General features: G+C 42.4%; 1 protein-coding gene across 4 annotated transcripts in view; it reads left to right on the top strand.

Moving 5' to 3' along the window:
- THSD4 (thrombospondin type 1 domain containing 4) overlaps positions 1 to 21,556 on the top strand; it is a 151,438-nt gene that overhangs the window by 70,409 nt on the left and 59,473 nt on the right. Inside the window, exon 1 of one of the 4 annotated variants that reach the window (XM_034409441.3) lies at positions 17,086 to 17,523. The exons of the other annotated variants lie outside the window; for them this stretch is intronic. Within the exon in view, the coding sequence (XP_034265332.2) occupies positions 17,452 to 17,523 (72 nt within the window). The 5' untranslated portion in view covers positions 17,086 to 17,451. Of the gene's footprint in view, positions 1 to 17,085; positions 17,524 to 21,556 lie in introns of those variants that run through there. 4 annotated transcript variants of the gene reach the window in all.

Below are 21,556 nucleotides of genomic sequence, written 5' to 3'. Positions count from 1 at the left end.
GTCAATCAATCAACCAATCAATCAATCCTGTATCAACTTTCCCTTTTAGTTGAGTTAGTGGAGTCCTTGCTGTTCTCTGAGCTTGGTGGTTTTCTTGTAAATATTTCATTATCAAACTAGGTAACATCATCATCACAGCTACGTTACCTAATTGGGACATGAAACATCTGGAGGAAAACCACCAAGCTCAGAGAGCACCAAGGATCCCATCATTCTCCTCCTCTTCCTCTCTACAAACTCCACTCCCTCCCAGCACTGAAGATGTTCCCTCATTGGGTCATGAAACATCTGGAAGAAAAGCACCAAGCTCAGAGAGTACCAAGGAGCCCACAGATCAACCCTGAGCTGCAAATATTCTCTTCTGTGGGTAGTTGGGTTTGACAGCCATTCTTGTCAATGTCAAGTTGTTGTCTGCTCACTGTCCCTTTCATCTGGCAATACGGGAATGAACTGAGTGTTGTGTGCACAGAAAGCAGGGGCTCTTCACCAAGCCATGGGTCCACCATGGAAACAAAGCAAGCTTGAAGTGTGCCGTGTTTGCCGTGTCTCTAAAAATACATTCATTCGTCTCAGGACAGCAAAGCTACAGGACACCTGCTCCACCAAGACAAAACGTTTTGTTCCACCCAAGATCTCCCTGCCTGGATCTACGGTGCCACAAAGTTCCCACACATCATCTAGACAACAAGCCTGCTCCTGCTTAGCTACAACTCATCCTGGCTAATGAAACTTCAAATGATCCCTTCCGCTAATGAAAGGCATTCAGATAATTAGTTACTTTTCAACCTGAACAATCCCAGTCAAAACTCTTTGAATGGGAGAGTCTGCCTTGTGAAGAAAAGACGTCGTCTCCTTTGGTTTCCAAGCTAGGATTCCAGACTCCTGAGGGCTCCTGTCCCATCACCGATTCCCCGAGGCCGGCTTTTCATTTGGAGCAGACGGGGAAACTCCTTGACCTCGACCGCTCGAAGCAGAGATGAAGCCCACTCAATGGCCCTGCCTCGTCCCTCTGCTGCCATAATTGGTGAAAAGGACCCGTCCTTCACCGTGGAGACGTCTCAAGGAAGGGCAGCAGCTGCTAACAAATTCATCGGAGGCGCATGCTAATCCCAGAATAATTAAGCCATGTTTGTTTTCCCACACACACTTAGCAAGGCAGACAATCGGTCCACCGCCTCCTACAACAAGACGGGCTCTGCAGCTTCCCCCCGTCTGCCTTGCCGTCTTTCAGTCCCAGCGCATTGTTGGCCCCGCGTTGGCATTCAGGTGGTGTGTCCCACAAATCATATCTTCAAACACTTCCGAGAAGTCAGGATTTCCGACAGCCACTCACAGACGGGCTTTCCCATGCAAATCGTGGCTTTCAAGGCCAGAAAACAGGACTGGGGAATAAAAAACCAAAATGGCCCCTTCATTCATTTTTTTCCTTCAGGATTAGAAGGGATGGGAGAAGACTGTGAAAAGCTGGTGTCCATAGAAAGCGTCTTCCTTTGTCGTCTCATAGGTTGAAAACCCTTACCTTCTCGCTAGACCGAGAACAAAGCATCCATTGTTAATTCTGTTTGCCTGGATTTTGGTTGATTTGAACCATCGTTTTTTTTTTTGTTTGGGAGCAGACAGTGTTATATTTTAGGAATACAAGCATTGCTAAGACTTTGTCGTTCACAATTTATTTTAGGAAATTCTCTGACGGACCCAAAACAGCCAGCTTTGCTCCTGGAACGCTTTACTGTCCTGGGTAGAACTCCCCTAAGATTTTCAAAAGTGGTTAATCAATATATATATATATATTCTTACTTTTTCGTAGGTTTTATGTGTGTTTTTCTTTTAGCCAGGTTTTTCCTATGTAACTATAGAAGGCTATAGGCTGTAGAAAAATCTTAGTTACGTAGGAAAAACCTGGCTAAAAGAAAAACATGTATGTATGTATGTATGTATGTATGTATGTATGTATGTATGTATAAGAAGCAAAGGAAATTGCTGTGGTATAGTGTGGTTTATTAGTACGTTGTGCCAGCTTGATTTTTCTAGTTGGTAAACGAGAGTTTATGGTCTAGTGCACCAACTCACCTGTTTTTTTTTGGGGGGGGGGAAATCACTTATAAAATAATAAAACTAATTGGCTCAAATGTGATTCACAAGCCACCTAAAAATGTACAAGTAGTCCTCGTTTAGCGACTGCCCCGTTTAGCAACTATTTATAGTTACAGCAGTGATGAAAAAAGTCAATTTGCTACCAGTTCTCCCACTGACAGCCTCTGTAAAGGAAAGGAAAAGTGAAGTCAGATCATAAGCACAATTGCAGTTTCGCTCCTCACTCAGTGACCAAGTGGCCAGTCCCAATTGTGGTCACTAAATGAGGACTACCTGTATAACGGGTTTCTGCCATTCAAAAGCCCTTTGCTCTTTCTCTTCATTACCTCCAGCTTTCTCTCCTCCTCAATATCCAGTTTTCCAGTCTACTAAAGGCACCCTTACTTCCAAGAAGTAACAATATTTTTAATGTAGAAAACCAACTTTTCCCTACAGTTACATGGATCAGTTTGAATTGGTTGGGATCCAGCTTTGGAGTAAACTATACCTTTTTTAAAAAGAAAACTGAAAATAGGAATCTTTGCCGACCGAAAAACTGTTGAGGCTTCCCCTCTTCAAAGGAGTGTTTGTATTTAAGAATAAACCTTCAGTTTCTCTTCACAATGGCAGCTCAGTGGTCAAATTGTTTAACTATGGCAAAGTGCGTTTTCTGCAACACAGATGCTTTAACTTTCATTTCTAAGTCGGGAGCATGACGGGAGGACGAGGGGGGAGAAGGAAAAGGAGGGGAAGAAAGAGGGGAAGGGAAGGAGGAGGAGTATTTTGGGTTTTTTATTAAAACACAAAGTGGTTGCTGAAACATTTAACTGTAGATTACAGTTCCAGTCCAGGAAATGGCATCTTCATTTGCTGATACCCCATAGTTGCTAATGAAATATCCTTCAGATTTTAAAGGAAAATGATTCCATAGAACATAGACCCATAAAACTGGAAAGGACTTCAGAGGTCTTCTAGTCCAACCCTCTGATCAAGGCAGAAGATTTTATACCATCCTGGTCAAATGGTTGTCCAATCTTTTCTTGAAAACCTCCAGTGATGGGGTACCCACAACTTCTGAAAGCATGCTGTTCCACTGATTAATTGTTCTAACTGTCAGGAAATTTCTTCTTAGTTCTAGGTCTCTCCTTGATGAGTTTCCACCCATTGCTTCTTGTCCTGCCTTCAGGTGCTTTGGAGAATAGCTTGCCTCCCTCTTCTTTGGGGAAGCCCCTGAGATATTAGAGCACTGCTATCATGTCTCCCCTAGACCTTTTCATTAAACTAGACATACCCAATTCCTGCAACCATTCTTCATATGTTTTAGCCTCTAGCCCCCGAATCATCTTTGTTGCTCTTCTCTGCACTCTTTCCAGAATCTCTACCTATTTTTTGCATTCCTGACAATGAAAAGTGCTGCAAAAAAATAAAGTATACCAAAGTACTCCAGAATATTGGAGTTCATGTATTCTTACCCCCAAGCTGTTTTTCAAGCACCTTTGGGACCTTCCTGGACCAGATCAGCTACTTAGCTGAGGACATAGGTCAGGTGCAGCTTCCTTCATCAAAGAGGCGGAAAGGAGGAATCTCCAGGGGTACGAGTTTAATCTCTCCTGATAATGAGCATTTGAGAAGCCTCATTGCATTGGAAACTGTTTGCTAGGAAAATTATGAAAGCTGTAGAGCTTGAGTTAAGCCGCAGGACATTCCGGAAGAGCAATGAGAAAGAAAGTTGGAGACACGAATACAAATGTTCATATGAGGTAGAAAGCCAAAACTGTCTGGTTGCATTAGCATGGGTAATCAAAGGGCAGTGAATGATTTCAAAATGAACCGATTCCCATTTTCAACATTAGGGAGTAGACCTAGAGGAGCCAAAGCGAATAACAGAATACCAAAGTGGGAAGGGACCTTGGAGATCTACTAGTCCAACCTCCTCCTCAAGCAGGAGAACCTATACTAATCCAGACAAATGATTGCCCAATCTCTTCTTAGAAATCTCCAGTGATGGAGCAGCTACAACTTCAAGCCGTTCCAATGATGAATTGTTCTCACTGCCAGAAAATTTCTCCTTAGTTCTAGGTTGCTTCTCTCCTTGATTAGTTCCCATCCTTTGCTTCTTGAAACAAGATTGAGGTGATATTGAAAGTATTTGCAATCTTTTAAAGATCTGTAAGTTAAGCATAGGTATGTGCATTATGGACAGAGAATTTGTCCATCCTGATGCACTGAGAAAAGAATAGAAGGCCAACTAAATATCTGCTCTTCATTTCAAGTGAATCTAGCTAATTTATAATCCCTAAATTCATCTATTAATTAATCTTTGTCCACCTTTCTGAATTTTGTAATAGACCTAGTAGCTCAATACATGAATTAAAAAAAAAACCCAACATATGAATGAAGAAGCATTAAAATGCTATGAAGGAGTGTGTAATATTGGAGAAATTGCACTGGGGTGGTTTAATATTAAAGAAAACTGTTTATTGCATTCATTTTTTCCCCCATAGTTTGGAAATACGGAACCCAATTCTGGCAAATTTAGGACCTGTGAACTTCCTCTCCAAGAATTCCCCAGCCAGCCCAGCTAGGAGTGGAAGTCCACAAGTCTTAAAATTGTCAAGGTGGAACACACCCACCCACCCAACCCATTTTTAAAAACAATCTCATTTTCACCTGAAATTTGCAGAGAACGGACTTATAATAGATCTATCCTGAGTGGAATTTGGATTGTTTCTGTAACCTCTATGCAACAACCCTGGTATGCAACAAAGGTCATCTAAATAAATGAGTTTCTGAGCTTGGGGGGAAAATTGTTTGGTATTTTTGTCTTAATTCCCACCTGATAGTGCTGTGATTTAGGAATTGTGTTTTGTTAGCTCATCTCGAAACATTCACTTTTTGATCCGAGTAAATACATTCTGTAAGATAAGGAGGGGGGGGGCGTGGAATCCCCTGCACGTTCCTCCCTTTTCACACTATTTATTTATCCAAGGAATTTCTTTGAAGATAAAATGGCAAGAAGGTTTTTTTTTTTTTCCCCTGGTTTCCTTGGGTGGTCTCTCAAGGAGCTGAGGGTGTAACCCAAAAGTGTCTCCTTTGCTTGCAAATCTTTTTTCCTCAGTTGAATGACCTCACTTGTTATATATGTTTTCTTTTTCAATTTAAAGCTTTAATTATACTAAAAATCAGGTAGTGGGATAAAGACATGGCACCATTTTAAGTTTCCAGCTTTAAGAAAACTGCTGGAGTGGAGTTTCCCCCCCTCCTCCTTTCCTTTTCCTGTATTTTGCTTTATACTAAGCTGGAGTTCTCAGTTTTGACAATAAATCACATTTAAAAAAAAGTTAAGTTGGCCCATAAGAGTAATAACTGTTCCTTGAGGTGCAACTTGGCTTACATATACCAACCTGAATTTCATTAGACCGTACCCAACCAGTTAGGAACACAACGTTGTAATTCTTTCAGTCTCACCCACAGTATTTCTGTTTCATAGAGTCTCCTTATCTTTCTGGTTTTGGCGTGACTCTGGGGAGTTACCTGGACTACCTCCTCCTCCTCCTCCTCTTCCTCCGACTGACTCAAGGTCACCTAGATGGCTTCATGCATCTAGAACTCCCAGTTCCTAGCTTGGTGCCTTTAACCGCTACCCCAGAGATGGTCTCTTCAGCACATTAGCATCAAAACTTTGGAGTCAAATGACATAATTATACATATAAGTATAGTCTGGTATGTTTGGATGTATTTGTTTATGATATTTAGAGATCGCCCATGTCTCTCATAGAGTGGACCGGTGATGTCTTTGGTTCTAGATGACTTTAGTTCTAGAGAAATAATTGTAAATGGACCCCAGCCCCCCTACCACGCCCCCCATGGTGTTTCCAATGCCTCTCAACCTCACTCTATTCTTGTAGGATAGCTTGCTGTTGAAAGGGCAGGCTCGGTTTTCAGCCTAGAGAGGTTTGCTTAACTCACCCTAGAACAGTGTTTCTCAACTTGACCGCTTTAAGATGTATGGAGTTCACCTCCCAGAAATCCCCAGCCAGCCATGGACCAAGGATGGTGTGGGAAGCATCTCAGAAGGGACCCTCCTTAGAGTAAGAAGAAAGGGGAGAAATTCTTTCAGATTTGCACGATTCTGTTAATCGTAATTTTTTAATAAGGATCCATGTCAGGATGGGGGAATGGAGTTGAGTTTTGTCCAGAGCACATGTCTGGGGTCATTCTCAACCATCCATGGTTGTCCCAAAGGTGCTTTTTTCAAAAGGCAACTGGACGTTCTTGGGTTTTTATTCTTTGAAAATGTTTCCCTTCTCATCCAAGAAGCTTGTGTAGTTCTTCTCTCATCTTGGATGAGAAGCAAAACATTTTCAAAAACAAAACCCCAAGAAAGTCCAGTTGTCTTTTGGGGGCAAAAAACCCACCTTTGGGATGTCCAGAGCCCATGTTATCTGGCCCGTTCATCAAATATTTTTTCTAATTAATAAACAATCTGTTGAAAGGCTCAGGAGTCGTGAATGAGGCACACATTGAGTCTGCCACATTTAAATGCTTTGCTTAATTGCTCTAATTGTCTGGTTTTCACATTTTTAATTTCTGCCTGCCTTCCCCTACAATGTTTCTGTTCAGTTCGGTTTCCAAACCATATGTTTCTGCATTGCGCTGATTCCCACTCATGAAATATGGGTTCTTAGCTGGAGTTCGGCTCAGAGCAATATCGTTTTATGGCAGTGGCTGTGGTTTAATTAAAATGTCAAAGGGGGATGGGGAGGGGATGGGGAGAAAGCAGCCATCATCGGAAATAACGTGATAAATGGATTTAAACCCCACATCAGATGTTATTCCTTCCCCCTGTAAGCACAGCTGGAGCCCAAAAATGTGAAATATTCAAAAATATTTTTAATGGAACCCGTGTACCCTCGAACGTTATTGGAAGCCCGAATTGGCAAGGAGCTAATCAAAATGTAGCATTTTAATTAGGGGTAATCTAATCAGCTTTCGCTGCTCTAGCATGGAGTCATATTTTTCTTTGCTTTCTGGTTTTCCAGTCCACGGAATAATTAAGGACATTTTGGAGTGGTTTTCTTAGTCTTTTTGCACTTTTCTCGCACACCCGTAAACGCATACCCAGTCTCTTCTACACTCAGCGTAAAGCCGTCATAAATATGTCCAGGTATTAATAACAGTTAACTTGATCCATGCCTGTATTCTGAGCATCGACTTTAGTGCTCAATCCTATGGGTTAATCATCAGGATCAGTTATACAGGCCCTATTAATACTTTGTAAATGTATATAATTCATCCCTCATGGCAGACGTTGGGCGGATTTACTGAACAAAAGCCGATGGTAAAGATTTGAAAAACTAGCCACCTCTTTAAATCTGCTTGTCTCTTTTTAAGAACCCAGCATGTTCTAACCCTCAGTCAAATACAAGAAAACTTTATTTTTGCTATATTACTAATTAGGCAGATGAGTTAAGGCATAGTCCTTACCTAGTTAGCTACGTAACAGTCACATTTCTTGTGTTTTTTAAAATTTAAATCCTGCCGGTAAGAAGAAGATCAAAGCTTCAGTCAGAAATTTTCCCTAAATCAGACAGGTAGACTATCATGGATCTGAGATGTTTACTCCTTATAGAGGCATTCTATTGACCTAAATTTGAGTTGTTTCACTTCTTGATGTTTGGATCTAAGGATAGTTTGAGATGCTCTTCTGCTTTAGTTCTGCTGAACTAAAGAATTAAATGGTAGACTTTTACAAAAACTAGCAGGACTGGCAATGAAACCTTCCTTTCCCTAATACATTGCTTAGCGCATTGCTTAGCGCATTGTAAGCCGCCCTGAATCTCTGGAGAAGGGCGGCATATAAATCAAATTAAAAAAAAAAATACAGCATTCTTCAAGATACCTGAAAGTAGCAAATTAACTTAAAAGGTTAAGACCAGGTGAGGTTGCAAACAATGTTTCCGACATTGTACAGCCAAATCTTGGTATCTAGCTCTTGTTGTCAGGGCAGTCCTGTCTGGACTTATTGGCTTCAGCCCAATTCTTCATTAACTGATTCTGAGATACACACACACACACACACACACACACACACACAAACAACCCCCCCTAACCATCCCACTTCCAAAATCCTTTAAACTTTCAAAATGATCTTTTTTTCCAAGATGTCCCTACAAATCTTTTATTTTCCATTTAAAATTATTGTGAGACTGACTTGAAGGAGAGAAAGCTATTGACAGTTTGAACAGAGACATATTTTATTCATGGGCTGTGCTAAAATGTTTATTGATTCTGGTTGTGTACAATCTCGTGATTGTAGCTAGGTCAAAAATCCAACCCAACCCAACCCAACCATCCATCCATCCACCCACCCATCCATCCATCCATCCATCCATCCACCCACCCATTCAACCATCCATCCATCCATCCATCCATCCATCCATCCATCCATCCATCCCAACCAACCAACAATCCAATCAGTCAACCATCCATCCATCCATCCAACCATCCATCCATCCAATCAGTCAAACAACCATCCATCCACCCACCCATCTACCCACCCACCCACCCATCCATCCACCCACCCATCTACCCACCCACCCACCCATTCAATCAACCAACCAACCAATCAGTCAAACAAACAAACAACCCACCAACCCATGTGTTGTACAAGGAGGATCCAAGTTAAGAAAATATTTTGATGGCCAAAAAGAGATAGACTTTTAAGATAGTGCTGGTAAATATGTTTTAACAAATGTTAAGGAGACTTACAGCGAACAGATTCTGCCTTACATCAATTATTACCTAATAAAGCTTGCTAATGCTGTCTTTTCTGATTTTATCTTTTCTCGTTTTACCTATTTGCCAAAGAGTATAAGATATAACGTAGGGAATGGTGAGGTGGGTAGGCATTACAAATTTGCCCAACATCAAGTTGTCCTTTTATACCAGGAGCTTCACTTTCATGACAATGTTGTTGTTGTTGTTTTTAAACTTTGTCAGCCACTTTCAAACGTCTGTCAATTTTTTTAAAAAAAGAAGGGAACCTTTAATGCAAAGTGAAAGGATGAAACTAGCTTTAGGCATTTACAGGAACAGTAAAACCCAGTGGGGAAAAAGTCTTATTTGAAACATCTGGAAGACATTTATCAAGCCCTGGAATGGCTTATTCATGGAATGTATAATTTGAGTCCATGTGTTTGTCAGGGTTTTGAATGATTGTATCATTTGATCAATGACGCTGCCTAATATATATTGTAAAAAATAAGTAAATAAAGTAGATAAGGAAGAGTTGCCATAATTGGCAAAACAAAAAAAAGTCTTCTTGGTTAATTAACAGTAGAGCTTTAATTCCATTTCTCCCAATCTTTGCAGAATCTGCAGCCAACATGGCCAAGAGAACTCTGGGAACTGTAGTTCCAGTACACCTAGAGGGGCCAGCTTTTTAGGAAGCCCTGTTTTATGTCTCCTACATACATTTTCTGAAATAGAATTCCTTGAAGCAGAATATATATGAATTTGAAGCAATTGGCATCTCTTCAAAAACGGTGCCCAAAATTTCTAGTAGCTTCTTGTCACAAATACAAGCAATTGTACTATTGTTCCTTCTAGGGTTTGTGGCATAAAATGGGCCAAAACCAGCCCGAAATTTGGAATAGGTTGATAAGCAAAGCCTCTTTTAGTCCTCCACTGAAAACTGTTCATGTACATTGCTGTCATCCATAGGTCTAAAAATGTCACATTTTAATCATTTGGTTTATCTTCAGATTGTAAAGGAAACCTCCAGGGTTTTGTTTGAGTCCAAAAACCTCTCCTGTGAACCCCATATTTGCGTGGCTTTTGTGTCAGTGTGAATCTGCCATATTTCAGACAATCACAGGCCAAAATAATCTCCCTAGAACCCCTTAGATAGCGGTAGAATTTGAAAATACCCCACTATATCTGCCTAACTGGCAGCTACAAAACGTGTCTATATCTTTTCGTGCGTTGAATCGCTAAAAGATCATGACGGGCTCCCCAAACTATGCAGAACAACAACAATAATATGCAGAGCTGTGTGAGGTCAAATGGTTACATAAAGAACATTCCCACCCTGGGATCAATATAATTTGTGCGGAGTTGCTTCGACTGATTGATTGCCCTCAAGAGGCAAGAGGCAGCCCATAACTGGGCTAAGAAACGCAGGAGGCCCCAGCAATGAAATCTAAGTGGGGTGGAGCTTCAATGGGAGAACGATCCTCAAATTCTGGAAAGACCAACCTCAAGGAACCTGGGTGACAGCTGATTGGAGAAGGGTGTCCTAGATACAAACAACCCCTTACCCACTAGATAAGAGTTGAAGTCTTCCAAGTCAGCTGGTCTCCAGACTCTGTCCTAGGTCCTGAAATCTGTCCTTTGTTTGTGGGAAGATTCAGATATCTCTTTTTCATTTGTAAGGATATTTCTAGATTCCCCCCCCCCCTTCCAAAAGTCATGCTTGGTGGGCGTGGCTTGGTGGGTGTGGCTTGCTGGGTGTGGCAGGGGAAGGATACTGCAAAATCCCCATTCCCACCCCACTCCAGGGGAAGGATACTGCAAAATCCTCATTCCCACCCCACTCTGGGGCCAGCCAGAGGTGGTATTTGCCAGTTCTCCGAACTACTCAAAATTTCTGCTACCGGTTCTCCAGAACCTGTCAGAACCTGCTGGATTTCACCCCTGGCTGGTCGTTAATCCTGTGCAAAAAATAAGAAAAGAGAAAACCTGTTATTGATCAATTCTGGTATATTATTTCTCAAGTGTTGTGTTTCTTTATAAATCATCCTTTTAAAAAAAAACCACCCCAAAAGATCCATTGAGTCAAACGTCCAACTTTGTATTTTCACCGAACCATTATTTAAAAGGAAGGAAGGAGGGGAAATGCCCACCACATGACAAGTCCCAGCCTTAATTTCTTGGAGAAACTGTTCCGAATCTCAGCCTCCGATTGAGAAATTTTCTGTTTTCTTTTGGAAATAGTCTTTGGATTCATTATTCCAGCAATGTTTCCTTTGTTAATTAAAACAAGGGTCATTCTGAGCATTTCTCCTGGCATCTGAGTCATGGCTCTAATTTGCACCAGTTGTGCAGTGCCTGTGCTGTTCCCTCTGAGTTTCCTGGTTGTGTCTGTCATGATTCATGGTGCCCATACTTGACACAACTTAATTGTGGTTAGGTTATTAAGTACATGTCATAAAATAGCTTACAATTCATACGTCCTGCTTTAACCCTAACTATGTCAACGTGCATTTCAGCATGGGTGGGGGGCACAGACCTGTACTTTTGGCTATGCTTGGTCTTTTCCCCCCCTTTTTATGAAGCATCCAGAAGCTCAAATTTGAGTTCAGGTTTATAAGAAGTAAGATTTCAGGAAGGGAAATGTCCAACCTGCAAGAGAACCAGATGGCTAAAGGTGAAACCCCAAGTCAGGACAATGTTCTCTAGAAGAAACTGGATTAGAATTTGATTGTTCATCGATAGGCTATATCAAAATGCAAGATAAAACCCAAAACATTAATAAAACCATCTGTAAAAAAAGGAAGAAAAAGAAACAGATTAAAGTCTCAATTTATTCTCCGAAGAACCTGAAGCCAGGAGAAGAAGCAATGGGAGGAAACTGGTCAGAGGGAGACTCAACCTGGAACTAAGGAGGAATTTCCTGACAGTGAGAAAATGGTTAAGCCTTGAGACAACTTGCCTCCTGGAGCCATGGATGCTCCATTGTTGGAGGTCTTCAAGAAAAGATTGGATATCCATTTATTGGGATGGACGAATGGATATCCGATGGGCAGGGGATTGGACTAGAAAAACCTCCAAGGTCCCTGGATTTCATGAAAAGAATAAAATAAGGAATGCAATCATATTTCTGTGTCACCCCTATAATCACCCCTACCAGAGCCCTGGTAGTGCAGCAGACTAAAGCACTGTTATTAACATCCACTTACATCTGCTGCCTGCAATTACTGCAAGTTCAAATCTCACCAGGCTCAAGGTTGACTCAGCCTTCCATCCTTTCTAAGGTAGGTAAAATGAGGACCCAGTTTATGGGGGCAATAAGCTGACTTTGTAAAAATATACAAAAGTATGAAGGCTATTGCTTAACGCTTGTAAGCCGCCCTGAGTCTTCGGAGAAGGGCGGCATATAAATCAAATTTAAAAAAAATAAAAAAAATCTACCATATGCCCTTATAACCCCTGTCTATGATCAGACCCACATATGAAGATCTCAACTGAACTCTTGCATTCTAATAAAGGAACTTTTCTATGCCATTTTTGAATTCTGACTGAAATTGTGTTTTACCCAGGGGTGAAATCCAGCAGGTTCTGACAGGTTCTGGAGAACCGGTAGCAGAAATTTTGAGTAGTTCAGAGAACCAGCAAATACCACCTCTGGCTGGCCCCAGATTGGGGTGGGAATGGAGACTTTGCAGTATCCTTCTCCTGGAGTGGGGAGGGAATGGGGATTTTGCAATATCCTTCCCCTGCCACATCCACCAAGCTACGCCTACCAAGCCACACCACACCCACCAAGCCACGCCCACAGAACCGGTAGTAAAAAAAATTGGATTTCACCACTGGTTTTACCATAAGGGGTCTCAATAGGTCATTCATCTAATGACCCAAGATATTGGTCTATCTCATTCTTGTACAGTTGACAATCAAATAATAGATACATAAAAGAAGCTGAAGACATATTGATGTCCAGAGAGAGAGAGAGACAGAAAAAATTATCACTTCTCAACCAGAGCCATTTACTTTTGAAATTTTTCTGCTTCTTAATTCACCGAAGAATTACTGGTATGAAAACCCATCCATTTTTTTTAAAAAAATATTTCCAGCCATGATTTTAACCACTTACATTCCCTCAAATTCAAAGTTCAGATTTCAATGACCTGTATCTTAATTTTGTTTGGATTTGACTCCACAAAGGGCAGAAAATGCTAGATTTTGGAACAAACCTGCCTTAATTCCTGGATTTGATGAATAAATAGCAGAAGAAGTCCTGTAGATGGTGCCTTAATATATTGGTAATATAAAAACAATATTTGTTTTCTTCGGGGTCCATGCACTATATTGGGAGTGCCTCAGGAATGCTGTTTTCTTTGAGGTTTTTAATGTTTCCTTTTGGAACAAAAAAAGAAAAAGAAGAATTGCTGTTCTTTTGCACCAGCTGTGCAAAGTATAATCTTGATTTCAATCAATCCTCCGAACTGTAGCCTAATGCTTCACTTGGCTGTTATTTGCAGTTCTGCATTCCCCTCAACTGCATTTGCTATAATGAGATTTCAGAAGGCCAGCATTTCTCAAATAAATGGATAATAAACTAACCTGGAAATTAAATATTATTCTTTGTGGCATATTCATCAAAATAGATGGCAGCTATTTTGCATTATGGATGCAAAATGGAATGGATGCATATAGAGAAATATTTCTAGATGGCAACCTTGTAGATGTTCTCTCTCACGCTTGCTGGTTTTTGCTGTAATAGTCTAAGTAGGGCTGGTTGTCCTTATTTATGAACTAGAAAGAAATAACTTTTAAGTAGGATATATGAGAGCGTGTCTCTGTCTTGGTCACACTGGAATTCTGATGCAGTCCGATGGGACATTGCCAACAGCAGATCTGAAAGTATGCATAATTCTTAATTTTAATAGGCAATGCAATTATGGATTTATTTTATCTCTGTGTCTGTTATGTGCATTGGCCTCCTATTAGCTTCGCTTACATTCTGTTTAAGATTGAGGCTGTTTAGAAAATTAACAGATGAAATAAAATATAAATAATTAAGTGTAAGGTATATAAAGATGGGCCCCGATTTACCTTTTTGTGGGCTCCAATGCCATCTCTGGCTTTAATGGTTAGCATACTGGCTGGGGAATTCTGGGAGTTGAAGTCCATGCACCTTAAAGCATGCTGGCTAGGGAATTCTGGGAGTTGAAGTCCATGCACCATAAAGCATGCTGGCTGGGGAATTCTGGGAGTTGAAGTCCAAGCATTTAAAAATTGCCGAGGTTGAGAAACAGAACTGAATACTCTACCTAGCAACTATTCAGTGCCAATCCATCTGGAATCCCCTCAGTTCGAAAAGACTGATATATAGCAATATGTCTATTTTGACTGAGCTGCGTTCTCCTCATCACTGGAACCGCCTTGTTTAAAATGGTTGGCCATGCGATATTGTCAATGTCTGCACATCCGTCTCTGACTTTGGGGATCCCTCTAGGATGTGCAATTTCAAACAGCTCCCCATCATCAGACCAAGCCTTCTCTCCAGATGGTTCACCTCCAGATGGATCAAGGACCTTAGCATCCGTAACAAGTTTAGATGGGGATTCCATCTAAGTTGGAGACACATGGAAAGAATAAACCACCTAACATAAATAAATAAGCTGGATCAAAACAGCTGCCCACTCCCAAATGCCCTCGTGCCGTTGAGTGGTACAGATTGAGGAATAATTATTTCCAGTCAATGGCCGGTAGTCTGTTTGCAAATTGGAAGGATTAACAAGAATCTGTGGAGCAGAAAGGTGGGGGAAAAAGCAACTCACCTGGAAGAGGAATGCCTGGAAGAGGCATTCTTAGGATTTGCGAGGCTCCCCCCCCCCCCCCCCCCGTGGGAAACTCTCAGGAATTCATCTTGAAGGGAAGAGATCTTAAATCTCTACTCCAGGACTGTTGGATCCAAGACAGCATCCCCATGTACGGATCTTCTTTCAAAAAGCGTGAGCAATCCGTTGGCTAACTTTGGATTTCCTGAAGTGTACAGTAAATTGAAATGTGATGGGTTTGCAGTGGAAAATTCCAAGCGGTGCCCATCCACCCATCATCCACGGTCGTTTTTGCACCAGACGGTGAGTCACATGGAAATTCTACAACAGCCATGAATCCTTTGAACTCTCCAGCTTTGTCATATGGACCTGAAATGGTGCTAATCAGGGTTGTTTGGTTTTTTTTTTTTTGAAATGTATTAAAGGAATACTAAAAAGCCCAATATGTGTTGGAGGAATCTGGAAGAAGTTCTGTTGGCTTCTTCTTGATCTCTTTCCAGAAATTCCACTAGTTTTTGGTTGCTTGTGTCTAAGATTCACACCCGGGTTGGAAGTTCATCACCATGGGGTGAGGCAATAGTCATACGTGTGAAAAACAGTTATAAGTCACATTTTTCAGTGCCATTGTAACTTCGAATGGTCTCTAAATGAACTATTGTAAATTGAGGACTATGTATATTGAACACAATGCCATTTGGGATTACCAGTTTTCGGATATGAGAAAGGCATTGTCTGATACCTACTTTTTTTTTCATTTTGCCTTTTTTTAACTTCTTTTTCTCCTGGTTAACTTAGGATTCCACTTCATTCAGTGGATTTTATTTATATTTATATATGCTTCGATCTCCCTGATCGTCTCTAGATTTGAGGATTGAAAAATTTTCTCTATTATTACTTTATAAGTCATGCTAACTCTACACTCACATACCAGCTGGCCAAATATCTACATCAAGTCATGCAACTGCTCAAAACTTTTTAATTAGATAAGTTGTTTTGTTGTCTTATTGGTTTTTTTCCTCTTGATAATGAATTGCTGCACAAGAACTATTTCACTTTCCCTATTATTAAAGCTGGTCAAAGACCATGATAAAGATATTTCATTCAATCCAAATTTATATGCCAGCACTATGAAAATTTACAGGGAGAAAACCAAACTGCCTAAGCCAAATTATGCTATTGGAGAGAGCGGGTGGGGGTAACCATAATTTTTGGCTCATCCTACAATCTCATTTTTATATTATAATTATTGATTTCATTCTACTCAGAGGAATGTAATCTGATTCCAAAATAGGAGAATGTATTCCAACAATGTGGAGATAATTTTTCATCAGAGGGATAAGAAAGCAATCTGGATTGATTTCTTTAAAATAATGGTATAAAGTTAGAAAAGAGGGAGAACATTAGAAATATCCTGTATTGTAGGATATTTGATAGAGAGAGGGAAGGGCCTCACAAAAGCAGTGAGCAGATAAAGTAATCGTAGGCTTATGTATCATCTATTTCTTGGCCTGGACTACCTTATAGGGCTGATGTTGGTTATTATGGGAATACATTTGGATCTTCAAGCTATGGACAGGGACTGGAGCAGACAAAGCCAAATTATTTTCCCTATCAATTGCTTTTTTCAAAACAGACAAGGTTCAAGTCAGTTTCCATCATTTTTTTTTTTTTACTTCTGTTTACCCTCTTCCAGGAAAGTCCGCTGGTGAGATGGGTAGCAAATGGGCCAAATTTAACAACTTCCCCATGCCAGGAAATTACAGCATCCAAGCAGAACAGTCAGGAAACAGTCTTGCAAGAAAGAAATTTCCTGTAGAAAATTAAGTTTTCAGGCCATTTATAAAGTTTGGATCGTGGACCAATTTTCAATCAAGACAGTTTGTTCTTTTCTAGAGATTCCTGAGATTGAACTGCCCATTTTTATCCTCTCTTCCTACAGGTTTACACATTCCTTTTTTTTAAAAAAAAAAAAACACCATTTATTCCTTAATGTAGATTTTTTAAAAACCTTTTTTTATATAGGTCGTTTTTTGTGGGTTTTTTTATCCAGTGCGCTGCCCAGAGTCTCTTTGGGCGAGATGGGCGGCTATACAAATTTGGCTAATATTTCCCCCCCCCCCTTTTTTTTAAAAGAGAGACATTGAGGAATTTCAAAACATGCCCCCAAGGTGCCCCAAAGGCTCTTTCAAACCCAGCCATGCCTGCCCACAGTTAGCAAATAAGACCCTGGCACGGTTCCTAGTATAAGAGGGGAGGGAGAGAAAAAAAAAATCCGTTGCCGTAGCTTCTAAAAGAAAATTCATAAATTGGAGCAGATGGAGGAATTTGTCATTGCCCGTGTAGTCCTCCCTCCCCTCCTTTGCTTCACACTCCTAATGACATACACACACACACACACACACACACACACACACACACACACACACACACACACACACACACACACACACACACACACACACACACACACACACACACACACACACACACACACCCCTTTCCCCCCAGCTCGGGGCTGCCGTCAAACCCCCTCCCGAGTCGGAAGACGTTATTACATGAAAAGATCAATTTACTCCTTCTCTTTGGAGCGCAGCGGCTGAGCGCGGAGTTAGCAGAGGGGGCGCGCCCGGGAAAAACGGGTCTTGGGGAGAGGAAGTCGCCCCAAGGAGACCCAGAAATGTAGGATTTGGAGACTTTTGGAGACCCCACCACCACATCTGTTAGCGCTTAAACCTTCCGGGTGTGGGGGGAAAAAAAGAAGAAGAAAGAAAACAGATTCTGGCTTGAAGGGAGTTTAAAGTGTGGGGCGATCATGGTTACCCGTTACCTGCTCTTGGGGATGTTCTGCTTCCAAGCCGCGACGTCAGCGACCCCCAAAGACCAGGTAAGCTGAAGGCATCGGAAAGTCTCTTCTCTTCCTTCAACCTGGCGCCCGCTCGCCTTACCTTTACCTGTGGGGAATGGCGCACCTGTCCGCGCACGGAGCCCGTTGAGCGCTGGCTGGCTGGCTGGCTGCGCTCAAGGACCTTAGGAAAGAGGGAGGCGAGTTTGCACCAAGTGTTGCCATGGCACAAAACTGTGGTTGTCCACCAGCCGCACCGGCATGAGTTGAGGCGTTTTGCGCTTGCTTTCAATGGAGTTTGGGCAGGGTGTGTGAGAGCGCGCGCGCGTGTGATGGTCCTTTCTACTTTTATCTCGTTATCTCTCTTCTCTGCCTTCTGGTAGTTGTCACCTTGATCAGCGTCTTATTTACACACACACTGGAAAAGGTTTTAGACTTTTCCAGTGTTTTGCTCATCTAGTCACCCGGTTTTTGACTAGCCCAGAGGTAGGAAATGCTCCGTGGGTGCTCCATAATAAAGGTCTCTCGTGCAGTTTTAACGAAGTGAGCATCCCAAGTAAGATGCCGCCTTCCAACTCCCGAAGCATCTTTCCTTGACAGCAAGGCTAGGGGAATTGGGGGTAGCGGGCTTTTTTTGGGGTGTGTGTGTGTGTCAGGGCTTGTTTCCTCTCCCCAAAGATTGGCAATTCAAAAGAAGTGAGACTGGCATTTCAGATTGGAAAGAGAGGGAGGGAGGAAAGAGGAAGGAAGGAAGGAAGGAAGGAAGGAAGGAAGGAAGGAAGGAAGGAAGGAGGAAGAAAGAAGAAAGAAAAAAGAAAGAAAGAAAGAAAGAAAGAAAGAAAGAAAGAAAGAAAGAAAGAAAGAAAGAAAGAAAGAAAGAAAGAAAGAAAGAAAGAAAGAAAGAAAAAGAAAATAACCTCTTGCCTCCAGAAATTGTGGGTGCTCCATCACTGGAGGTATTCAAGACCAGATTGGACAGCCATTTGCCTGGAATAGTATAAGGCCTCTTGATCAAACAAAAGGTTGGACTAGAAGACCTTCAAGGTCCCTTCCAACACTGCTATTCTATGTGAATTCTTGGGGGTCACACAGACCCCCCCGACCCCCCAAAAAACAGTAATGGATTGCAGCAATGCTCTTTGGAAGACTGCTGTGTGTCTTGAGGTCTGTTTTTAACCACAGTAGCAGAAAAGCTGGATCCACAGAAGAAGGAGGAAAAAAAAGAGATATTTCTCTCTCTCAAGGTATGCTTTGGGTTAGGCGGGCCAGAAGTTTTCCAGGATGTTTATTGAGCTTCCTGGAGCTTCCTTTTCGGCTGGTGCAGTAAGCCAAGCCTCTCTCTGTGCCTCCAAGCATTTGGCTGGATGCTGCGAGATCGTTTTCACTTCCCCAGCCACACAGCGTCTTCACCAGAGGCAGCTTAATCCATTTGGCTAACTCAGTCCAGGAAGGCATCCTGCACTGGGGAGGAGGCTGGTCCCTGGGGGGCATTAAAGCCGTGGCTGAATTCATTTTCAAAGTGTCGCAGGATGATTGTTCCTGGGCTGCTTCCGCCAGTTGCTAAAATTCCTTTCACTTTTGCCTTGAATGGAACTCAAGGAAAGAGCAGGAACGACCAAGTTTGGTCCCAAATCGTTGTCCTTGTGGCTCAGCTGTCCTTGGAAAAGGTTCTCCAATATTGACAGAATAACAAAGGTGGAAAAGACCTTGGAGCAGGGGTGAAATCCAGCAGTTTCTGACAGGTTCTGGAGAACCGGTAGCAGAAATTTTGAGCAGTTCGGAGAACCGGTAGCGGAAGTTTTGAGTAGTTCAAAGAACCGGCAAATGCCACCTCTGGCTGGCCCCAGAGTGGGGAGGGAATGGAGATTTTGCAGTATCCTTCCCCTGCCACGCCCACCAAGCCACACCCACAGAACCGGTAGTAAAAAAATGTGGATTTCACCACCACCTTAGAGGTCTTCTAGTCCAGCCCACTAACAGAGCAGGAGACACCAAACCATTCTGGGCCAGTGGCTCTTGAATCTCTGGAGGCAAAGCTGTTGCATTAATTCATTGTTGTCCCTGTCAGGAAGTTTCTTCTTGGTTCTACGATGGCTCTCTTTTATCAAAGAAAGGTCCAGCCCAGATTTAAAATGTTCATGGGACCATTTCTCCAGCCTTTCCTGGAGATGACCTGAACGTTTGGCACACCAGCTATTTGCTCTACTGCTGCACTGAGACTCTTCCTTGGACCTAACAGAACCAAAAAGAATAACAGGGTTGGAAGGGTCAAGCAAGAGACCCCATACTTACCTTCTCTGACCTCAGGAGGTGGTCGTGGCCCACAAGGAGACTAGTTCTGATGATATGTTAGGTGAAAGGATCTCATTCCTTTCTCCAAGGAACTGAGTTGGGCACGTGGAGATGCAGAATCCTGGGGAACTGTGCATTTCTTTCGAAAAGGGGAATGTGGCCACTCTCAGCTAGAGGGGGAAAAAAAATATACCTCCATCCAGCGCTTTGAGCAATTAAAAGCAGCTCTGTTTATACTCAGGCCTCTGGATTCCTTTGAAATTCACGATACCTTCCAATTTGCGGTTTGAAACGTCTCATTTTCTTTCATTCTTGGCACCGAGGACTTTTCTGGCACAGAGGTTACACTGTGGTCTTGCTTTCATAGGCTGCTCTGTTAAAAAGGCTGTTTCTTTTGCTGATTCCTGTCCTTTAGCTACCTCCGTAGGTTGCTTGGCTGATTGGGAACACCTCCTAAGAAAGGAACATTTTTTTTTTTTTTTTTTAAATGGCAAAGGCAAAAGCCAAAGACCAAATAAGTTTGCTGATAGAACTGGCGTCTGAGTCCCTTCTTAGGATCAAGAACCTGCCAACATTTTGGTATTTGACTTGTGGCCTTCCGTAACCCACATCGGCCTGGGCTAATGGTATATAATGCTAAACATGGCTTCTGCAAACAATGGGTTTGAAGCAGGGGTAAAATCCAGCAGGTTCTGACAGGTTCCGGAGAACCAGTAGCAGAAATTTTGAGTAGTTTGGAGAACTGGCAAATACCACCTCTGGCTGGCCCCAGAGTGGATTGGGAAAGGAGATTTTTGCAATATCCTTCCCCCAGGAGTGGGGAGGGAATGGGGATTTTGCAATATCCTTCCCCTGCCACGCCCACCAAGCTACGCCCACAGAACCGGTAGGGAAAAAAATTTGGATTTTACCCCTGGTATTTATGTCCTCACATGCTGTTCATACACCCAGCCCAATGTTTCCTGCAGTGATGTAGCGGCATTTATTTACCCAAAACAGTAGGTCAGCTACCCATCTACTACCTGAGACCTTTTAACTTAAAGTAGCAATCATCACTTTCATGTCTGTCCTTCGGATGGATTGGCCTAGATTCCGCACCCAACACCAGGTCCTACTTCTTATCTTTCATGGATGGGCTGGGTCTTGTAGGACCACTCACACATTCTCAATGGTGTAGGGCAATGGTGAAATCCAATTTTTTTTATTACCGGTTCTGTGGGCGTGGCTTGGTGGGAATGTTGTGGCTTGGTGGGCGTGGCTTGGTGGCCATGGCAGGGGAAGGATACTGCAAAATCCCCATTCCCACCCCACTCTGAGGCCAGCCAGAGATGGTCTTTGCCGGTTCTCCGAACTGCTCAAAATTTCCACTACCTGTTCTTCAGAACCTGCTGAATTTTACCCCTGGTGTAGGGTCTCTTGCTTCAGTGGGGGGCTGGACTAGATGACCTATAAAATCCCTTCCAACTCTGTTAATCTGTTATCTCCAGTGCTGAGCTGGGAGGTGTCTCCATTCCCTAGAATTCAACCAAGGAAAGTTGAGGTGGTGGATCTCATCCTCGGAGAGGTGGGATGGAGGTTACTTCACTTCACTCGTGGCAAGTGGATTTTTTTCTAACTAGCCCCCTCCCCCCCCTCACCAGGTAAACACCTATTTTGTGAAGGACCGAGTCTCCTGCCATTGGCCGTTCCCATAACATGTTGGCAAAGCATATCATTTCTCTCCCCCCACCACCACCCTTTCAGGAATTCAGCGTCTTGCAACCCATGAATGGAACCCACAAAT

The sequence above is a fragment of the Pantherophis guttatus genome, chromosome 13, assembly GCF_059756535.1.
Source record: "Pantherophis guttatus breed Tessera chromosome 13, ASM5975653v1, whole genome shotgun sequence".
NCBI lineage: Eukaryota > Metazoa > Chordata > Lepidosauria > Squamata > Colubridae > Pantherophis > Pantherophis guttatus.
The sequence above is the reverse complement of the archived record's forward strand: the minus strand, read 5'-3'. Positions and strand labels throughout refer to the sequence as shown.